Genomic DNA, 20,257 nt, shown 5'->3' with positions numbered 1-20,257 from the left:
CTTTAACAATGACTATTTGGTAATGAAATGTAACTTATATAAGTACAATTAAAAACCACACCAAATTATTTGTTTATGATATAATGACATAATTATGTATGAAGCATATCCAATTCTGATTATGAATTCACAGAAAAGTCATCGAATAAAAAAGTAAACAAAGCAAAGAAATATTTGCTAATAAACTTAATAAACCACAGAAAAACTCACAAATAATTCACATAAGACATTCCTCTCAAGGAGACCTATCCTGGAGTAGGAGATTCCAGGGATCTTGTTCCCCATAGCACCCTTTGTATGCTTGCAGTCCATAGCATGTGCCCTTCTGCAGCAACCCCCACCTGACCACAGCCCCTACAGGTCTGACCACAGCCCTCACATTTCCAATGCATTTTACAGTGTCCATCTGCATCATCTCCATATTACCCACACACCCACTTATGTTCCTTGTTTTTGGACCTCTGCCTTTTTCCATTTAACAACCCACACCATCTTGGGGCTACAAGAATAACTGGGGCGGCCTGGTTACCATTACTAAGTGATCATGTGATATTGCACTTTACCACTGCATTTGCAGTTCCTATCCCAATAGCCATTCTAAGCTGAGGACAACCTGTGCTGGGAAAAACTGCATATGGCAGCTATATTTATAAGGAAAAGTTTGAAAAGATGAAAACTTACAATTTAAAATAAATAAATAAAATCCAAATATTGTATCATAGCCTTAATTTAAAATATACAAAAATGAAAATAAGGACATAATTAAATAACAGTTTCAAAAAGTAAGCTCAATTATTTTTGCTATGAAATTACTTTGTTTGCCTAGAGTGGTACTTCACTAAACAATATGACACCTGAAACCTATCACGATATATAGTTTAAAGCTTTGTGTTCTTTTTTTGTTGATCTGCTTTGGTACACAGCATGAAACATTAAAGTCTTGTGATAGTAAGAGACAAAAGCCTAACTATTTAAGGATCAAATAATACACAGTTTGCAATGCTGAAGGAAAAATGTTTTAAGAAATGGTGGGGACTGCAGGGAAAATAAATATACGTGAGTTTAAAAGTAAGACAAAAATGTTTACCTTGCTCCAGGCAAGTTCAGCATCTAAATTGATAGGCACTCCTTCTACTGCTGATCTCTTTGTCAGTTCTGAATCTATCATTGCCAGCCATTCTGTCAGAGAATTCATTTCCTTTCTGAGTTTCCGAGATAATTTCAAACATTTCTCTAGTTCTTGCTTTTTTTCTGTTACCTGTGTTAAAAATGGAGGATTTTTTTTAAAAAAAATATCCACAAATGTCTACCACCCAAGTTGCTACCATTATTCAAGTCTACATGCTTGGTTGTAAATGTTTCCACCATTTCCATTTAACCACCAACTTTCTACAATTGTTTGAGAACTGTGCCTCTTGAAATATTAGTCTTGTTAATTAAGAACTCTATATTTTATTTTTTTTAGGATCTGTATGTTTCAGGAATATAAAACACAGAGAGACACATTCTCTCTCTAGTATTGTTACTATTAGAATTAGTTAAATTATTTATTGTTTGATAAGCTTGCTGTTGATATATGAACAATTTCTTGCCTATGATTTAGTCCACCTGTTCAGTATAATGATGTATAAGTATATTTTTAATTTTATTATTTGAAATGTAGTTTATATAAAAGCCTTTACTATATTTTTGAGAGCAGAACCTATTGCTAACTCTTTTCCATAAGTAAATATTGATTGTACAAAAAATAGTTTACAAATTATCATTTTACATCAGAGAAACTAATAACAAAATGCACATGATTATTGTGAAAGAAGTTTAAAGATTCAGTTATTCATCACTGACATATTCAGATTACATAAGAGATAATATACATATACATAAATCCTGTTTTTATGTTAGGAAGACTATCTTCAATAATTACATCTTTTAAGAGCATACAGAATTTGGGCAATCACTTCATGTAAATAACAATGCAGATAGATGTTTGAGTTTATATATTCTGACCCATCTATTGTTAAATTTTGTGTGTGTGTGTGTGTGTATCTGTGTGTGTGTGTTCAAGTAAGTATTGACTCCTGGCAACTGCCTAAACTAGCCTCTGAAGTTTTGTTGGCAAGTTTTAAGAAGTGGTTTGCCATTTTCTTTTTCCTAGGGCTCAAAGAGGCTGATTGGCCCAAAGTTACCCTGCTGTCTTTGTGCCTAAGCAGGATGAAAACTCATCCCGTTTCTAGCCTGGTACCTTAGCCACTATACCAAATTGGTTGTCAAGTTAATTTTAAACATAGATAAATATGGGCAAGAATGATTGTGTTGATTTCATTGTAATTTCAGTATTATAAAAAATATAGAAAATACTGCCATCTTAAGGTGTTTATTTTTATACAGTTGCTGTATTTACCATCTACCAATATTCTGTTACTTTCATTCAGTAGTTTAAAATAGACCTGTACTATTACAATGAACTTCAGGTTGGATAAAGATTAACATCATGTTGGTAGTTAAATATTATTTGCCATTAGGATGTTATATATTAATCAAGCATTTTTTCTGACTAGTTTTTGGGAAAATGTAAAAAATATCTGCACAAGTAAGCTTCTACAACTGCACCATTATCTTATCTCAGATTACATTAAAATCATTAACAGGTTATTTTAATATTTTTTTCTGTTTCTAAATATAGCAAGTCTCTAAGTTAAGAATGAATTCTGTTCCAGGTCTCTCCTTAAGCTGAATTTGTGTGTAAACTAAAACAGGTTATTTATTTCTTCTTTTATAAAAATACCTAACCATTATAACTGTTATAAATTCACTATAACTAAAAAGTACTTTTTCAAGAGGCAACAGGACTTTCTTGTTTTTTTTTGAAGTCGTTTCGCTTCTCATCCAAGCAGGTTCTTCAGCTCTGAGCCGAAGAAGTTTCTTGAATGAGAAGTGAAACGTCTTCAAAAAAACAAACAAACAAGAAAGTCATGTTGCCTTTTGAAAATGCACCTTTGGGTGACTGAGACTCTCCATAGATACTAATACTATACTATACTATAGTATAACTTATACTATGAAAAAGTAATACCGCAAAGTAAGTGCAATTATATTATGTTATAGTAATTTGTCTAAAAGATGGTGGAGAATTATTCTATATATGTATCTACATATACAGAAAATAAAACACAACATGTACATAAATTCATAAAAATAATTGTGAAAAATTGATATTGTTTGAATGATGCTTGTATAAGCATCAAGGGCAAGAACCTCTGTGAGAATGTGCATTTGGCCGATCCTTACATAAAAAAAAAATATTGTTCTCTTTCATACTTAACATAAATATAGTATGCATGAATAAGAGAGCAGGGAGAAATAAAATATACAATAACTGATTCTTTCAAGGGCATAAATTACATTTAAATTGCATGCATTAGTTGGCCACTTTAAATATTTGGTAATGAAAGTTATATATTTTCTAATTAAAAAATAAAGAAATAAATACAAAGTGCACTTATCTTTTACATAACTATCAGGAAATAAGTTGGGAAGCATACCTTGGCACCCAAATCATTATACTGTAATTTCAAAGCTGTCAGCCTTTCATCTAGTTCTTTGGGATTTTCAGTTTGCTGCTTCTGTACAATCTGGCGGCCAGTTTTTATTACTGTTTCCACTTCAGATTTCACTTCACTAAGAGTTTTATATAATTTCTAATGAACACAAGAAAAGAGAAACTGTATTTTTATTTAAACAAAATGTAACTCATGTTTGCAATTTGCCTGAAGGATAATAAAATGCATGACATTGTGAGAGATAACTTCCTTTGAAATACCCACCATACAATTATCCAGCTGTGACTGTATTGCTTCCTGCTCAACACTTCTCCATTCCAACTTTGGCACTTGCATTTTCACTTCATCTAAAATCCTTTTACTTTCTTGTAATCGCTGCTCAAAATTGGCTGGCTTTTGGAACAAGCGAAATTTCATGAAGATGTCTTGTAATTTTTTCTGAAAAAATAGAAGGAAGGAAAGATATGAGCACAAAGCTTTAAGTTCAATAATAAATCTAATTCAACAGATTTATAACTCTCCGTAGACTCTTAAAGCAGGGCACAGTATACCTTGGATCTCTATATTTTACTATTCTTTTGAAAGTACAGTATATCAAAATTGAACCAAAACATATTTTAAAGAAATAAAATGTGACTGATAGCCAAAAGCAACAGACAATCTACATAGAAACATCAGGCTGAAAACAACTGTACAGTTCTCCTTCTCCTATGGATTAATTTATATTAATTATTTTCTTCAAATTTTGATGCAATATACCACTCCACACAAGAAACAAATAGTGATTTCATATTTTGAATTCATTATCTGCATGTGAAATAGCAGTTAATTGTATGCATTCAATTTAGAAAATATGTTAAATTGTGGATTTCTTTAAGAAATATTATTCCTCAGATACATTCAATCAGCCTCTGGCGGTCAGTGCAAAATATGTGAATATGACAAAAAAAGAGTTATCTACCCAAAAATGTAATCTGAAAACAAAATTCTACCAACAGCTACTATATAAATGATTTTCCTGGAAGAGAAGGAGACATATATGTTTACATTTGCATAAAGTGTTTCAATAGAGTTTGGAAATTCTGCACTGATAAATCATGTCATATTTTTCATTTTATGTTGCTACCCACCATGAGCTGTTAACTCCATATCTAAAAAAAATTCCCCAGCCATTTGATTAGTTTAATTAACATACCATAATTTCAGATTTAACTTATATTATTACTTTTTAAGGGTGGCCAAATTTTGTTATGTAATAAATAGAATGTGCAGTAGTTAATTAACATGCTAAATTAGTTAGTCAATATTAGTTTTATAAATGCTATGTCCTTTATGTAGTGATCATTATAAACATTAGATTAAACAAGAATTTGTGTGCTGCAAAGGATATTTTTAAATCAGATCCAAAGCTTTGCACCACATTAGTTCTATTTCTGGCATGATTAACACATAATTAAACTTTATTTTGAATATCTGAAGGTAGATTTAAATTAATCTGCAAAAGCAAATTAAGTTCACAAACCTGTGCAGTATCAATTTGAGAGAATATCCTTTTGGCAGAATCTTTACCCCGGTTACGCTTCTTCATTTCATCCAAGCTAATCTCATGGCTTGTCAACTCTGACTGAATTTTCTGGGTGGGTGCAGGGGTGGTGGTGGTGGTGGAGAGAAGACAGGGTTTGAATCAATTTATATTATTTTTACAAGATGAATATGTCTGAATTTACACAAAGACATGGGAATAAATAAATTTAAATTATTAAAGTTGAATTCCAATAGTGTAAGTACACTAATAGATTGTACATTCTTGATAGAATTGGTTTGAACTTCATCTATATTCATTTGTATACTTTAACAAGTATGTAGGTCTTTGGTTATTTGGGTTTTCTCCCATTAAAATTGGAAGTGTCTTGGCGAGGTTTCGACAAAGTCCCATTCGTCATCTTCGTTATCTAAAAGCACGAAGCTGAAAACACCAGCCTGAAGACTGTCCAGGCAGTCTCCAAAAATCAAACATGATTGAATGGGGAATATAAACACACACATACACACATGTACATGCATACATACATTGCCTCTTTCCTAGAGCTGAGAAAAAATTATTAACTCAAGGACACTGAGTTGACTTTGAGTGTAAGGCAGGGCTAGAATTCATGGTCTCATGGTTTCTAGTCTGATGCCTTAACTACTACACAAAATTGGCTTTTATCTATCTATATAACTCTGCTCCTTTTATGCAACACAATATGCATAAAATTACTCAAATAATTAAATTAAATATCTGTATGCTAATTCAATAAGAATTCACAGTGTGTATATAAGTTAATTGAAAATAGTAATCATGATGAGAAACTTATGGCATGATAAAAATTATAGTATTCATTTTCCTACTTTAAATTTACAGTACAAACATTTGCAAACTTTTAATTTGATGTGATAAAATAATGTTACATTATCATCAGGAAAGATAAAATAAATTTAAAAGATCATTTTATTTGAAAATATATGTGATCTTTTTGATTGCATGCAGTTCCTCTTTCATTTGCCAGCTGGCAATTTTGTAAGAATTAGATCAATGATAATGCTAGAATCATTGTAAGTTTAGAACAATCTAATAAAATAAATTCTTACTTCTTGAAAGATAAAACTATTTAATGTAATTACATGTTACATGGCTCACCTGTGCTTCTTGGGGTACATGTGCTGCATCAATTCGGTCTGTAATGTATCCTGTTAATTGTCGATCAATGAAGGCCAGAGACTCTTGAATTAATTGAAGGGTTTTGTCAATCTCCTGAGCAGAGTGGATACTTTGTTCAAGAAACTTCTGTCTTCTCACAGCCTAGAAAATAATACAAAGAATTACACATCAATATTTTCAAAGTATCATTTACAATACAGCTTACAGTACAAACTAGAATTTCCAGTTAATGTGCAACTACCTTTTTGTAAGATAAATTTCTTCGCTTCTTGCCAGCCATTTTATTTTTTAAAGAAAAATTGAGAAATAGCCAATGTGTAAAAAAAAGAAAGATATTGAAGAATTTGATGATGAATAGAATATTACAAATTGAAGTTCAGTATTCTGCTTAGATAGTATAGAGATTTCATTTGGGCAGAACAGAATTACAGTCACCACAATCCTTTTTAAGATAATCCACTGTAATGAGTGACAGGGATAAACATGCTGTTTATAAAGCAACTGGAACATAAGATATAAATAGTTTCTTATAGCATGGATTAATCACAGGAATGGTTAGTTCCTTATTATTTGTTTTTCACTGCATGGTTCACTAAGCCTATCTATAAAAATTCTTAACAAAGTAGCGTTCAACTTAAAATTACAAAAACTAAAGAATGCAGTAATCTTTAATATCACTAAAGCAGGTCTAGTTATATCACTTTAAACTTGTCCCATAATGTAAATCTAATAAATATGTTCACTATTTTACAAAGGTCATTTTTTCCAAGTTGTTCACTTATTTCTACTTTAAAATTTAAGATGAGACTAGCAGATATTTGCTTGTTTTTCAGGTTCTACCTTATACACACACACAGAATATATGAATAAATATACAGTGTACAAATATAGTGTGTATGTATGTATACACATACATGCTGTATATTCATTAATTAAAAACAACATGCGGTTTTTTATAAGATTGTTTGTTTGTTTATTTATTTTATATGCAACCCCTATTATCTAAAAAGACAACTCTGGGCAATTTACAGACAATAATAAAGATAAATATACAAACAATTAACATTTTTAAAGCTGTACATAAAATTAAAAGCAAGGAAATGGGTAGCACAGGGATGAGGTTTTCTTACCCCATCAATTACCTCCAGTGGTTAGTGTTCTCTTTACATGAAAATCAAATTATATTGCAAGTTAAAATTGTTAGTCTCATGTTTTCAAAACTTTGTAAAATACAGTAAAGTAATGATTATGACCTATGGATTCAAAACCAATAAAATGACAAACAATTTTTTACACATTTTTAAATAGGAAAGCAAACAAACCCACAACAGATTGGGTGGGTATCTTCTAGGTCCCTACCCTTCAATGTTGTCATCTGATGGGACCAGGGAGACAAACCTTCTCTGTACATGTTGCAACTCTGTGGTATAGTCTTTTCCCTGAACTCCAGAATGCCTTTACCATATTCAGGAAATGGGCTAAGCTTTGCATTCACATAATAATGGAAACTCCATAGATTTACAGAAAAGGTACCGTAAATGCCGGCGTACAAGGTGACCCGGTGTATAAGACAACCCCCATCTTTATAGCCGGGCCGCATTCCTAGAACGTCGTCTTATATGCCGGAAACTACCAGTATTTCCGGCGTATAAGACGACTCGGCATATAAGACGACCCCCCTCTTTGGCGCCGATTTCAGCGCTCGCGGAAGTCGTCTTATACGCCGGCATTTATGGTATTTTTACTAGGAAATAATTGAATGCAGCAAAAGTCAGGCAAGATCTGAAGCAAAATGCATAAGAAGAAATGAATTGAAACAAAATCCAGAGTCCACCCTCCAGTAGCCAAGCAACCAAAGTGTAAGGTCCTGCCTCAGTTAGTACTCCCAAGAAAGCAGAACTCTTGAAACAGGCATGGTTTCAAACAGGAAATTTTATTGAAAGTCAGGGAAAGCAGGAAGGCAAAAGATCAAAAGAATTCCCGTGCAGAATGCTACATTAAAATATCTCTTTTCAAACCCCTCCCTAGAGTCCAACTGTCCAGTTCATTTCCAGCCAATCCAGGTGCAAAGTTGTTATGGGAACCAAAGTGATAAGGGGATAGTTGAAAGCTGTCTTCCACTTGTCTCCCTCTTTGATCCTAACCCAGTAATATGCCTCTTTCAAGTCCAGTTTAGAAAACACTTTTCCCTTGGAGAGGTAGGCCAGCATGTCTTTCATGAGGGGCAAGGAATACACATTTTCCATGCACATGGCATTAAAACCTCTACAGTCAATGCAGAGATGAAGAAACCCATCTTTCTTTTCCCAGAACAATAAAGGGGCTGCCACTCAGGGTCACACTGGCTGTATGAAACTCTGAGCCAGGTTCTTATCTATAAACTGCTACAGTTTGTCTAACTCTCTGGGAGTCATGGAGTATATTTTGGGCTTTGGAAGTTTGGCTCCGGGAACGATCTCGATAGCACAATCTGTGGGCCGATGAGGAGGGAATTCATCTGAACCCGTCTCACTGAACACCTCAGCTAAATTGCGGTACTCTCTGGGTATGCCTTTTAACCCCTTACTATCACTGCCATTTCTCAGTCTGGCTTCCCCTTCTCACCCTGGATTTTCTCAGGTGAGGGCTTCCGCTCTTTAGGGAATCTCAAGTTCCCTTCCCACCAATCTACTTGTAGATTCCATCTTTTCAACCATGTCAGCCTTATAACAAGGGGCCAATCCATATCAGGCGCCATTATGAAAATTAAAGTCTTGGAATGGCTCCCCATGGTAAGACCCAGGGGTTTGGTGACAAACCCATTGAGTTTGCAGAAGGCGATGAGGTTCCTCAACCTCCTCAGTCAGACCACTAGTTTTCCCACCAAGGTTGGGCTATTTAGGCACCTGGTATAGCCCAAGTCTAGTATGATATTTAGAACCACCTTTTCTTCCTTGCACGAGATTAACAGTTTTACGGGCACTGTGACTGGCATGATCAGCCCACTTACCAAGGGGTCATCATCGTATTCATTTTTGGGTGTCCCAGTTCATCTCCCTGTGGGGTCGGAGTTCCCTCTCCTGACTTTGGGGTTAGATGGAACTCCATGACTTCCCTGGTCTTCAGGGCTGCGCCCTTCCTCCAGACAGCTGGTCTACTTTCTTGGCTAGGGCTTTTGTGTGGCATTCCATTTCCTTGCCACATTTGAAGCAGGCGGTTGAGCATGGTTGAGCCACCAGGGGTTTGGTTGCCTCCCCTTTCTTTTCTGGTGGAGATCTCTTCCAGATTTTACCTGACCGATATGTGTTGTGATTCTGGTTGATCTCTGCTTCTTCAGCAAGGATGCACTAGTCATACAGGCAGACCAGGGCTCTGCAGGCGATGCAGGCATTATACAGGTCATCATTGAGCCCGTACTGGAAGCAGCTCACCAAGTTGTCCTTAGGCCAATTGAGGTGACATGCCAGGTCCTGGAACTCTTCTGTGTATTTGGCTACAGGTGGCTCCCCTGTCTCACCGTCTTTATGCAGTCCTGCACTTTCTGATCAGCCAGATGGTCTTCAAAACACCCCCTCAGGGCCAACATGAAGCAGTTGAAGTTCCAGAGTTTTGGGGCACTGGAGTTGTGCAGGGTCACCATCCAACTGACTGTAGCATCTTCCAGAGCCAGGGTGACAACCCTGACTCTCGCCTCCTCACTGGGGAGGATCATTCCAGATACTTGCATATAGGTGAGGATGTGAGTGAGGAAAAACCCAATTGTGGGGGGTCTCTGTCAAATTTCACCCCAAGGGGAATTAATTTTGGTTCAGGTTCAGGCTGCAGGGCTCTCCTTCTGGCTGTTGGGAGGTTGCCTGCTCCTAGGGGGCTGGCCTGCTGAGGAGTGGTAGGGGTGGTTGCAGCTGCTCTGGGAGAGCCAGCCACCCCCATGGCTGTTTCAGTGGTTGCCAACTCACTACTGCTGCCTGTGGCTCCTTCAAGCTGGTCCTTGCTTCTCCCTCTGCGTCACTCGGATTTCACCTTCAGGTCTTTTTTTAATATAAATATTTTATTAATTTCCTAATTTTGCAATCATAAGTACTTAACAAACAACATGTTGTCTGGGTCCATTGGTAATTCAGTGGTACATTTATTTATTTATTTATGAGACTTATATACCGCTTTAAGTGCAAGCACTCTCTAAGCAGTAAGCAATGTATAAATATATTTACATTGCCCCCAACAATCTGGGTCCTCATTTTACCTACCCCGGAAGGATGGAAGGCTGAGTCAACCTTGAGCTGGTGAGATTTGAACCGCTGACCTGCTGAACACAGTCAGCTAAAGTGGCCTGCAGTACTGCACTCTAACTGCTGTGCCACCTCGGCTCGTATTAACTTCCTCAGTTTAGATCCAATACTACACCAGCCTGTGCTTCCTCTCTTCTTCCAGTGGTATATATATTTCTAAGTAGGCAAATACAATTCTTATTGCTGTTAATACATATACAACTGGATATCAATTTCTTTATCACATTTTTCTAATATTATACATATTATCAATAGTGTCAGTTTAAAATATCTTTTCTAATCAAAACATATCTCAATTGCATTTGCACTTAAAATCCATTTGTTCAATCAATATCCTGTTTTTCCCACTTTTTTATTTTAATTCTCATCAATGTTCTAAGTGTCTCTATTGCTTATTGTTTTCTCAAATAAATTATATTTGGGTAACCAAAAGCTTCACTTATTCAGACCATCTTAGCATTTTCATATTTCCCTTCTCATACCAAAATATAGTATTCTAGTTGCAGATCCTATCTTTCTAGTTATAATAATACTTTTATTTCTAACAATTATCTATTCTCTTAGTCATGCTCAAACATCTATTTAATAATATAATATTCCCATCTAATGGTTCAAAATCTCTATTTTCTTCAGTCTTACTCTAGCTTTCTTCCTTTGCCAAACAAACTTTCCATTTGAATCATCAAGTAGTTCTTCCTCTATTTTTGTGTATATTGTTTGGAATAAGAAAGACAATTTGATTAAAGTATTAAAGTTTTTCTGAGTCTGTCTGTTGATTCCTTCCTTTAGGTCTTCCATCTTTGGATCTGCTTCCTCTAATTTTCCTTCTATTTTCTGGTTTATTAGTTCCTTCTTTGTAGTCATTTTGTCAATCTGTAGGTTTAGATTAGAAAATTGTTCTTTTATCTCCTTTGTGTTATTTTTAGTCTCATCATGAGTTAAGGCAATTGTCTCTTGTATTGATTTCAACTTAGAAAGATTTTTTTTCTGAGATTCATTAACATTTTCTTGTTGGTATGTCAAGCTGGGGGCTTTGAAGACAAATATTAGGGATGTTTTTTTTTACTATTTAAGGCTAAGTATGAAACATCCATTTCGTTTTTGTATGTGGTCTTTATAGTCCAATCTTTTAGGGATTTAAAAAGTTTCAGTCAATTGTCATTTGAACTCCAAATTATTGAGCCAGCCTATTACTTCGTCCTTAAGCCTCCCCTAAAGAAATAAAAGCAAAATTCAAGATTTTCTGTCCAATGAAAAATATATCCTTTCTGTCCAGAGAGAAAAAAGCAATTAAAAGTTGTTCATCAATCAAAGGTTTATAATCCAAAGTATTCCATCATCTCAATCAATAATGCGTATTTCTTCTATAGGGAAATAGCTCCATGACACAGCTCTAAAAGTCAGTTAGTATTTGTATTCGTAATCTAAGCAGGCCAGTTTCAAAATAGTTTATCATCTCTGCCATACAGATAAGCAGCCAAAGAGCTCCCTCCCCCACTTTTCCAGTTGCAGTATTCAATAGTGAAAGTTTCCAAGGACAACAAAAGTCTTATCTGAGTCTGGGCTTCAAGCCAAGTTTCATTTAAACATAATAGATTGTAGTGCCATGGTTCACCACTAGATGTCGGCGACGTCTTTCAGCTTTTAAAATCCAAACTTATATTGCAAACTTTTCAAGTCTCTTTTCTGAAAAAGTCTCAAAAGCATTTTAGTCCGCAAATTTCAAAGCTATATATCTGTATTGATTCCAAATTAATCTTTTAATTTTCTCTGTTTTCCCCCAAGCAATTAGTTCACCGCTTTTCTTTTCCTGAGGGAATGGGGCAGAAATTCCCCTTCCCTCTCTCATTGGGGGGGGGGGAATTCTTTGCTTCGGCAGTTTTTTCCAGGAATAAGTCTTAAAGTCATAAAGAGAGGATAAAGTCTCACCCAGTTTAAAGGTTGCTCGTTAGTGCTTATTTTCTTCAGTTGTCAGCAGCTTCTGACTGGCCACACATGTGGCCAGTCTTTCCCCCGCTGGTTTGGAGGGCTTCCTCGGATCAAACAGAAGGACTGCCACCCCTCCGTGATCAACAAGGGTCCCTTCCTTCTTTGTCACCTCTCTGGGGCAACGTTTGACCCTTTTTAGGGTCCCCAGTGGGGCAAAATCAAATGTGGAAGATGGAGCCCCATCTTCTCGCATCCATCACGCCATGATGCCTAATTGGAAGCCCCTCACCTTCAGTCTTAAAAAGCTTCAACCATGAAATGCATTGCCTGTTTCAGGATCTGATTGGGGGGGGTCCTACTCTCCTTCAATCTCTTTGTCATCACAGAGCAGTTCCATTTCATGCCTCCAGCCCGATTTTCTGCTACCTCAGGTAAAGTTTAGTTGTTGGGCCCTTCCATCACAATCTTCCCTTTTCTCCATATTGGCCAACCATCTTGGTCTTGTGGATTCCTCCATGGCAGCCATCACCATCCATCTGGAGGAATTCTCTTCAGGTTGAGTCTTGGTAGCAGACTCTTCCCAGTATTTGGACTTATCTTGCTCACTGCCATGGAGCGACACAACATTCATAGCATCCCCATGATAGGGCAAATACCTCTCCGAGTTGACCACTTTGCAGATCTTGCCTAATATAAGGTCCTGCCTCAGCTAGTACTCCCAAGAAAGCAGAACTCTTGAAACAGGCATTGTTTCAAACAGGAACTTTTATTGAAAGTCAGTGAAAACAGGAAGGTAAGGCAAGATCTAAAGAATCCCTGCACAGAACACTACATTAAAATATCCATTTTCAAACCCTCCCTAGAGTCCAACTGTCCAGTTCATTTCTAGCTAATCCACAGGTGCGAAATTGTTATGGGAACCAGAGTGATAAGAAATGGTTCCCAAGCATAACCTCATCTTTACAACGGAAGAGAGATAAGCCAGATCATTCCTGGGACATTTGTCCCCCTTCTTCACACCAAAAGGGATACATCAAAGACAGAGAGAATAAAGTAAAGTAAATATATCCGCTAGCCCCCTCCCCTCCCAAATGAGTGAAACAGAGTGGATCTGACACAGAGTTCAATCTTTGGCCCGGAAGATGTCAAGTGCATCGCTCCTCCTTTGTGCATTCTTCCCCTCCCAAATTCCCAGTGCTCCCTCCCCCACTATTTCCATGGCAGTTAGCAGCAAGCTTGAAAGAAAGCAAAAATGCAGGCTGACATTAGGATTTCAAAACTATTTATATCCCTAATTTTAAGAATTAGTACACTAACTTATATTATTTAAGTGTTCCATTAAACAAGAATGAATGAATGAATGAATGAATACATGATTGAATGCATTTGTTGTGTGATTCATATGTCTAAATATTATAATTTTCTGTTCTAATACAACTTTATTTTTTGCTAAAAGTTTTATATTCTGGAAAATGTAAAATGCATAAGTAACAAATGTTAAGACATTTGTAACTATAAAAATTACATTGTAAGAATTTTTAATAGGAGCTACTGGGGAGCAGAGATAAAAATGTGATATGTAGAACATCTCTAAATAATCCCATTTTTCATGGACCTTCATAAAACACAATACCTTGTAAACTGGCTACTCAGTTTCAGTTTTGTCATATTGGCTTGACATATTGTACCAAAGAAATTCAAATCATCTGCTTTGAATTCTAGTTTTTTGTTTATTGCATGTAATCATGCAAAAAATTACTCCTAGGCAGGAATCAAGACTTGGACAAATCAAGTATTTGGCAGGTTTCAGCCAATATAGGGTGCAATAAGAGCAGTTTTTTTCTATTTTATATGTATAATCTTTGAGACCCCTATTAGAAAAGCTATATCCCACTTAGCTATTATATGGCATAATTTGTTGGAATGGTAAGCATTTCGTTTAGCTCAAAAACAAATTAGGATTTAAAACTGCAAGATTAAATTGTCATTAATGTTGAAAACAAATATTCATTCTTCAGAATATTTATTGATGCATTTACAGATTAATGTGCTGCTTCTTCCTTCAGTAGAATTTGGTATCTCCAAACAGAAAAGGATTGCAATATATTTTATTCACAGTGAGAGGCCAACTTCTCAGTCCTTAAATTGAGAATATAGGAATAATAGACAGCCATGCAAATTTTTTGAAAGGACAGCAAACATCACAATTTTGAATGCACATATAACATATTGAATATTATTTCTCTAGATCATCCAGATAACTCAAACTCTATTTCTTTTATTTGTATTCACACTATTTATTATTATTTTTTTAAAAAAATATAGAATAGTATATAGGTTATAACTTTATTTTTATGTAGAGCCACCCAGTGCTTATGCCTAAAACAATGTTTAAAACAAAAAATTAAAGCGAGAAATATACCTCCTGTTGTAGCTCTTCCCACCGAATATTGAATTTTTCAAGTTTCTCATTGATCAATTCATCCAAAACTCTACCATCTGTTAACGTTTGTGCCAATTCACGAATCTGATTGCGATTATCTTCTGGATGTTGCCTTAATGTTTCCAGAGACTAAAAAATTCATAAAAGATATTATTGAGAGATTTCATTTATATAAAAAAAAACAAATACTTTATTTCTATTTGTCAGGCTTCCGAAAGTAAAGCAAATGAAGAAATCAAAATTATAGGAATATTAGACCTTTAGGGATAACAATGGAATTTGGAATACCCTCAACTGTGAACTACTCCACTAGGGTTACTGAGGACCACTCTAGATCAGGCAGGACATCATTCACCTGTCCAGATGCATTTTGATGGCATCTCAGCCCATATCCCTAGATCAGACATGTCAAACTTGCGATGTCACATGATGTCCTGCAATGTATCGGGACTGTTTTGCCATTGCCAGCAATGGTGTGGGTGCAGCTTCCGTGTGATGCGTCTGGCCCACAGGCCGGCAGTTTGACACCCCTACCCTAGATGATGTCTCCCAGTGGTTTCATATAGATGTTAAAAAGCATATGTGATAAAATAGGACTCAGGCCTAATCAATTGCCAAATCCCCCATTATCTTCTGGAAACAGCCACCCATAAAGGAGTGGAATCACCACAGTATAGTACTCCCACATTTTAATTCTGACAGGAGAATATCATGGTTGAGATACTGAAAGTTTCCAAGAGGACCAACAAGGTCCTACTCTCCTTGTGTGATGGGATGTGCACTTTTAGGAGCCATGGGAGAGAGTTTTGGCAACCCAGCGCTTTCCAGAGAGAGGCCTGGGTTAAGAGCTAGATGGGAAGAGGGAAAAGAGATTCAGGACAGCCATATCTTAGACTCTCGTAGGATATATCTAGCAAGTTGTAGCATTAGTTTGGCAATATTTGGTCCATTAGCCACAAGCAAATAAAGGGTTGAATTTGATTGGATGTCATCTCTGGGCTTGGGCCTAACATCTTGTCTTTTTTTTTCAATACATTTCTATTTCACTGCAAGGCCTGAAACCAGATTGAAATGAATCCAGGAAATAATTTTCATCTAAGAGAGCCTAGTATTGATCTGTTGAATTAAATATCAGTGCAGTTTATTAAAGCAGGTAAGAAAACAGGTCTGATGTGCTTAATGAGGAAACATTACTCATTAGAGCAAAAGCGGAACCTCTCCTTCTTGCTTGGAATAAGGAATATAAACAAGTTAGACATAATGAAACCTTTTAAGCATTATGGAAGATACAGTAGTACTAGTTTTATAACTTTGAAAATATTTTAAAATATTTTGGCAATCATGCATAGTTATTTGGATTTGTTTTAAGAATGAACACATATAAGATTACTTACTAGATCAGTAGATAATATGACTTTATCTATTAGTCAAATAAAAATCATTGTGTATATATTCATATTTAACTGTCAAATCAATCCATCCATCCAAAGGAATCAGTTCAATAGAATATAATGCATCATTTCAGCAATTCAGTCAAATTAGAGTTAATTCAATCAATCACCTTAAAATTGCAGAGTACTAGAAAGTAATATTTTGAAATCACCCCATTGATCTCTCTTTAGCCAAAAGTTAAAAAAAAAATAGTTAAATTTATTTTATTCATCTAAAATAACCTGTTGTTATATGGACCTAAATGTAAGATATAGATTGTTAAATGGATAAATGCTACAGAATCAGCTTGTAAACAATAACTTTGTTGAGTATTTCAAATATTTATCTTTCCAATTACATTGCATTTTTGGTCCATGTGAAGCCAGATTTTCAAATCCTACTTTTGTTTCCAATTTCCATTGATGGTAATGATGATGACACTACAAAATTCAGAAATAAAGGAGGTTTTCCACATCCTTTAATATGGGCATGACAAGTGAAATAATACTTTGTGTTTCGTTTTACTAATAAAAATATTTAATTTTGTGGTTGATAACCTATTATGTAAAGGTTGCTTAGCAGGATGCATGAAGGATGGATAAGCCCACTGGTGGGATTCAAATATGTGAACAACCGGTTCTCTGTGTGGATGCTGCTTCCGGAAGTCCATTCTGGGCCTGGGGAACAAAAAATTAGCTACTGGTTCTGCCAAAGTGGTGCGAACTGGCTGAATCCCACCACTGGATAAGCCCATTTTTTTTAATTAGCATCTCTGGTTGTATGAATTAGATGGTACTATGTCATTACACTATTATTATATTAGTATTTATGCTTTGTCATGCAGTCAGCAAGGTGTATAAACTGGATTTGGCATTTTTGTCTACCTATCGAGTCCTTTCCAAGGACCTGGGATAGACAGTTATGGCTGTATGATGGTGTTACAGCTATCATAGCAGCATGTAAGCTGTTCTGAGAAAAAAAAAACACCTTTTGCAATTTGATTGATGGTGAATCTGCCAGTGCCAATGGTGTTCAAGTAGTGCTCCAGTTGTTTTGTGATTGAACCCAAGGTGCATATTACTATCAGTAATATCTTTGATTTCTTTTGCCACAGTCATTCTATTTCTATGTGCAGATCTTTGTATCGTTATTATTATTATTTTTTTATTTTTAAAATTTATAAGCCGCCCCACTCCCGAAGGACTCTGGGCGGCTAACAATAAAAAACACATAAAACATAACAAAACAAACAATGCAAAGACAGTCATCCAGGGATCAGGTTTTATAAACCCCAGGCCTGCCGGAAAAGCCAGGTCTTAAGTAGCTTATGGAAGACCAACAGGGTGGGAGCGGTCCTAATCTCCGGGGGCAGCTGGTTCCAAAGCGTGGGTGCCATCACAGAGAAGGCCCTCCTCCGTGGCCCCGCCAAATGGCACTGCTTGGCCGACCAGGCCTAAAGGAGGCCCAGCCTGTGGGATCTAACCGGATGTAGGGAACTATGAGGTAGTAGGCGGTCTCGCAAATAGCCTGGCCCTGAGCCATATAGGGCTTTAAAGGTAATGACCAACACCTTAAACTGGACCCGAAGACCAATAGGCAACCAGTGCAGCTCACGGAGGATAGGTGTAACATGGGTGTACCGAGGAGCACCCACTATCACTCGCGCGGCTGCATTCTGGACCAACTGTAGTCTCCGAATACTTTTCAAGGGTAGCTCCATGTAGAGCGCATTGCAGTAGTCCAGACATGAGGTGACAAGGGCATGAGTGACTGTAAGGAGAGCCTCCCAGTCCAGGTAGGGTCGCAACTGGTGCAACAGGAGAACTTGTGCAAAGGTCCTCCCAGCCACAGCCGTCAATTGATGTTCCAAATTCAGCTGTGGATCAAGGAGGACACCCAAGTTGCAAACCCGCTCCGAAGGGGGTATATTTTCCCCCGCAAGAGTCAACACTGGACAGTCGACATGATCCTTGGGAGGCAACATACAAAGCCACTCGGTCTTGTCAGGATTGAGCCTGAGTCTGTTAACCCCCATCCAGACCCTCACGGCTTCGAGGCAACGGCCCATCACATCAGCCGCTTCACTGAGAGAGCTCAGGGAGGAGATATATAACTGGGTATCATCAGCATACTGATGAAACCTCACCCCGTGCTGTCTGATGATCTCACCCAGCGGCTTCATATAAATGTTAAATAGAAGGGGAGAGAGGAACAACCCCTGTGGCACGCCACATTCAAGGGGCCTCGGGGTTGACCTCTGCCCTCCCACCAATACCAATTGCGACCAGCCAGAGAGGTAGGAGGAGAACCACAATAAAACGGTGCCTCCCACTCCCACCCCTTCGAGTCATCGCAAAAGGATACCATGATCGATGGTATCGAAAGCCGCTGAGAGGTCAAGTAGCACCAAGACAGAGGAATAACCCCTGTCTCGGGCCCGCCAGAGATCATCCATCAGCATGACCAAAGCGGTTTCTGTGCTGAAACCGGGCCTGAAGCTAGATTGAAAAGGGTCTAGATAATCCGCTTCATCCAGAGACCGTCAGAGCTGGAGCGCCACTACTCTCTCTACAACCTTCCCCACAAAGGGGAGATTGGAGACTGGACGGAAGTTATTTAAATCAGCCGGGTCCAGGGTAGGCTATTTGAGCAGGGGCCTCACAACCGCCTCCTTCAGGGATTGTGGAAAAGACCCCTTCCTCAACGAAGCGTTGATCAACACCTGGAGCCAGTGTCGTGTCACCTCCTTGGCAGCCGAGACCAACCAGGAAGGACACGGGTCCAATAAACAAGTGGAGGCGCTCATTGCTCCCACCGCTCTGTCAACATCCTCAGCGGTCACAGACTCAAATTCATCCCATAAAACTGAGCTAAGACCTGCCCCAGTCATCTCAGAAGGCCCTGCCCAATCGGAGTCTAGGTCTGTCTGAATCCGAGCGATTTTGTCTGATAGGAATTGCACAAATTCCTCCGCTTTACCCTGTAAGGGCTCCCCAGCTTCCCGAACATCAAGTAGGGAACGGGTCACCCTAAACAGGGTGGCGGGGCGAGATTCTGCAGACGCAATAAGTGCGGAAAAATGTAAACATTTTGCCGCTCGTATCACCACTAAATAAGTCCTAATATAGGCTCTTAGAAGTGTCCAGTCGGATTCGGAGTTACTAGCCCTCCAGCGTCGCTCTAGACGTCTCTTCTGACGTAGCTCCTCGGTAAACCAAGGTGCCCTCCGGGATCCACAATCATGGAGAGGTCACAAAGGCGTGATCCGGTATAACGCCCGTGATGCCGCCTTATTCCAAGCAGCGACCAAGGATTCAGCTGGTTCGTGGAGGAGGGAATCAGGAAAACCCCCAAGCGCTATTTGGAACCCCTCCGGGTCCATTAAATGCCTGGGGCGGAACCACCTAATCAGTTCCGCCTCCCTGCAGTGGGGGAGTAGGACCGAGAAATCTAACCTCAACAGGAAGTGATCCGACCATGACAAGGGAGAAGTAACTATACCCCTTAAATTGAAATCACGTCTCCACTGCCCCGAGAGGAATACCAAGTCGAGCGTGTGTCCTCCCCTTTGGGTCGGACCCTGAATTATCTGGGTCAGGTCCATGGTTGTCATGGAAGCCATGAACTCCTGAGCCACACCAGAGGATTCGCCAAGTGACGGCAAATTGAAATCCCCCAGCACCATAAGCCTGGGGAATTCCCCCGCCAACCCGGCTACCCCCTCCAGCAGCTCAGGCAGGGCTGTTGTCACATAGCTGGGAGGCAGGTATGTCAACAACAAGCCCGACTGAACCCTTGAATCCAACCTCAAGAGAAGGGATTCACACCCAACAACCTCTGGGGCTGGGATCCTGCAAGGTCTCAGGGATTCTCGGACAAGAATCGCCACTTCCCCACTCCTTCCCTGGAGTAGCGGTTGGTGCAT

The 20,257-nt window shown here is 38.0% G+C and overlaps 1 protein-coding gene across 10 annotated transcripts in view; it reads right to left on the bottom strand.

Annotated features, from left to right (window-relative positions):
- Positions 1–20,257, bottom strand: part of DMD (dystrophin) — a 962,852-nt gene that overhangs the window by 451,177 nt on the left and 491,418 nt on the right. For 9 of the 10 annotated variants that reach the window (XR_005555060.1, XM_039329649.1, XM_039329655.1 and 6 more), the window contains 6 exons: positions 14,881–15,030; positions 6,241–6,402; positions 5,083–5,193; positions 3,825–3,998; positions 3,543–3,698; positions 1,088–1,258 (listed from right to left, as the gene is read on the bottom strand). Coding sequence is in view for 9 of the 10 variants with exons in the window: in XM_039329649.1 (XP_039185583.1) it covers positions 1,088–1,258; positions 3,543–3,698; positions 3,825–3,998; positions 5,083–5,193; positions 6,241–6,402; positions 14,881–15,030 (924 nt within the window). In the remaining variant the exon portion in view is untranslated. Of the gene's footprint in view, positions 1–1,087; positions 1,259–3,542; positions 3,699–3,824; positions 3,999–5,082; positions 5,194–6,240; positions 6,403–6,502; positions 6,660–14,880; positions 15,031–20,257 lie in introns of those variants that run through there. The other variant, XM_039329657.1, reaches the window with a different exon arrangement.

The sequence above is a fragment of the Crotalus tigris genome, unplaced genomic scaffold (assembly GCF_016545835.1).
Source record: "Crotalus tigris isolate CLP2741 ecotype Arizona unplaced genomic scaffold, ASM1654583v1 scf7180000024401.5802323, whole genome shotgun sequence".
NCBI classification, from domain to species: Eukaryota; Metazoa; Chordata; class Lepidosauria; order Squamata; family Viperidae; genus Crotalus; species Crotalus tigris.
The sequence above is the reverse complement of the archived record's forward strand: the minus strand, read 5'-3'. Positions and strand labels throughout refer to the sequence as shown.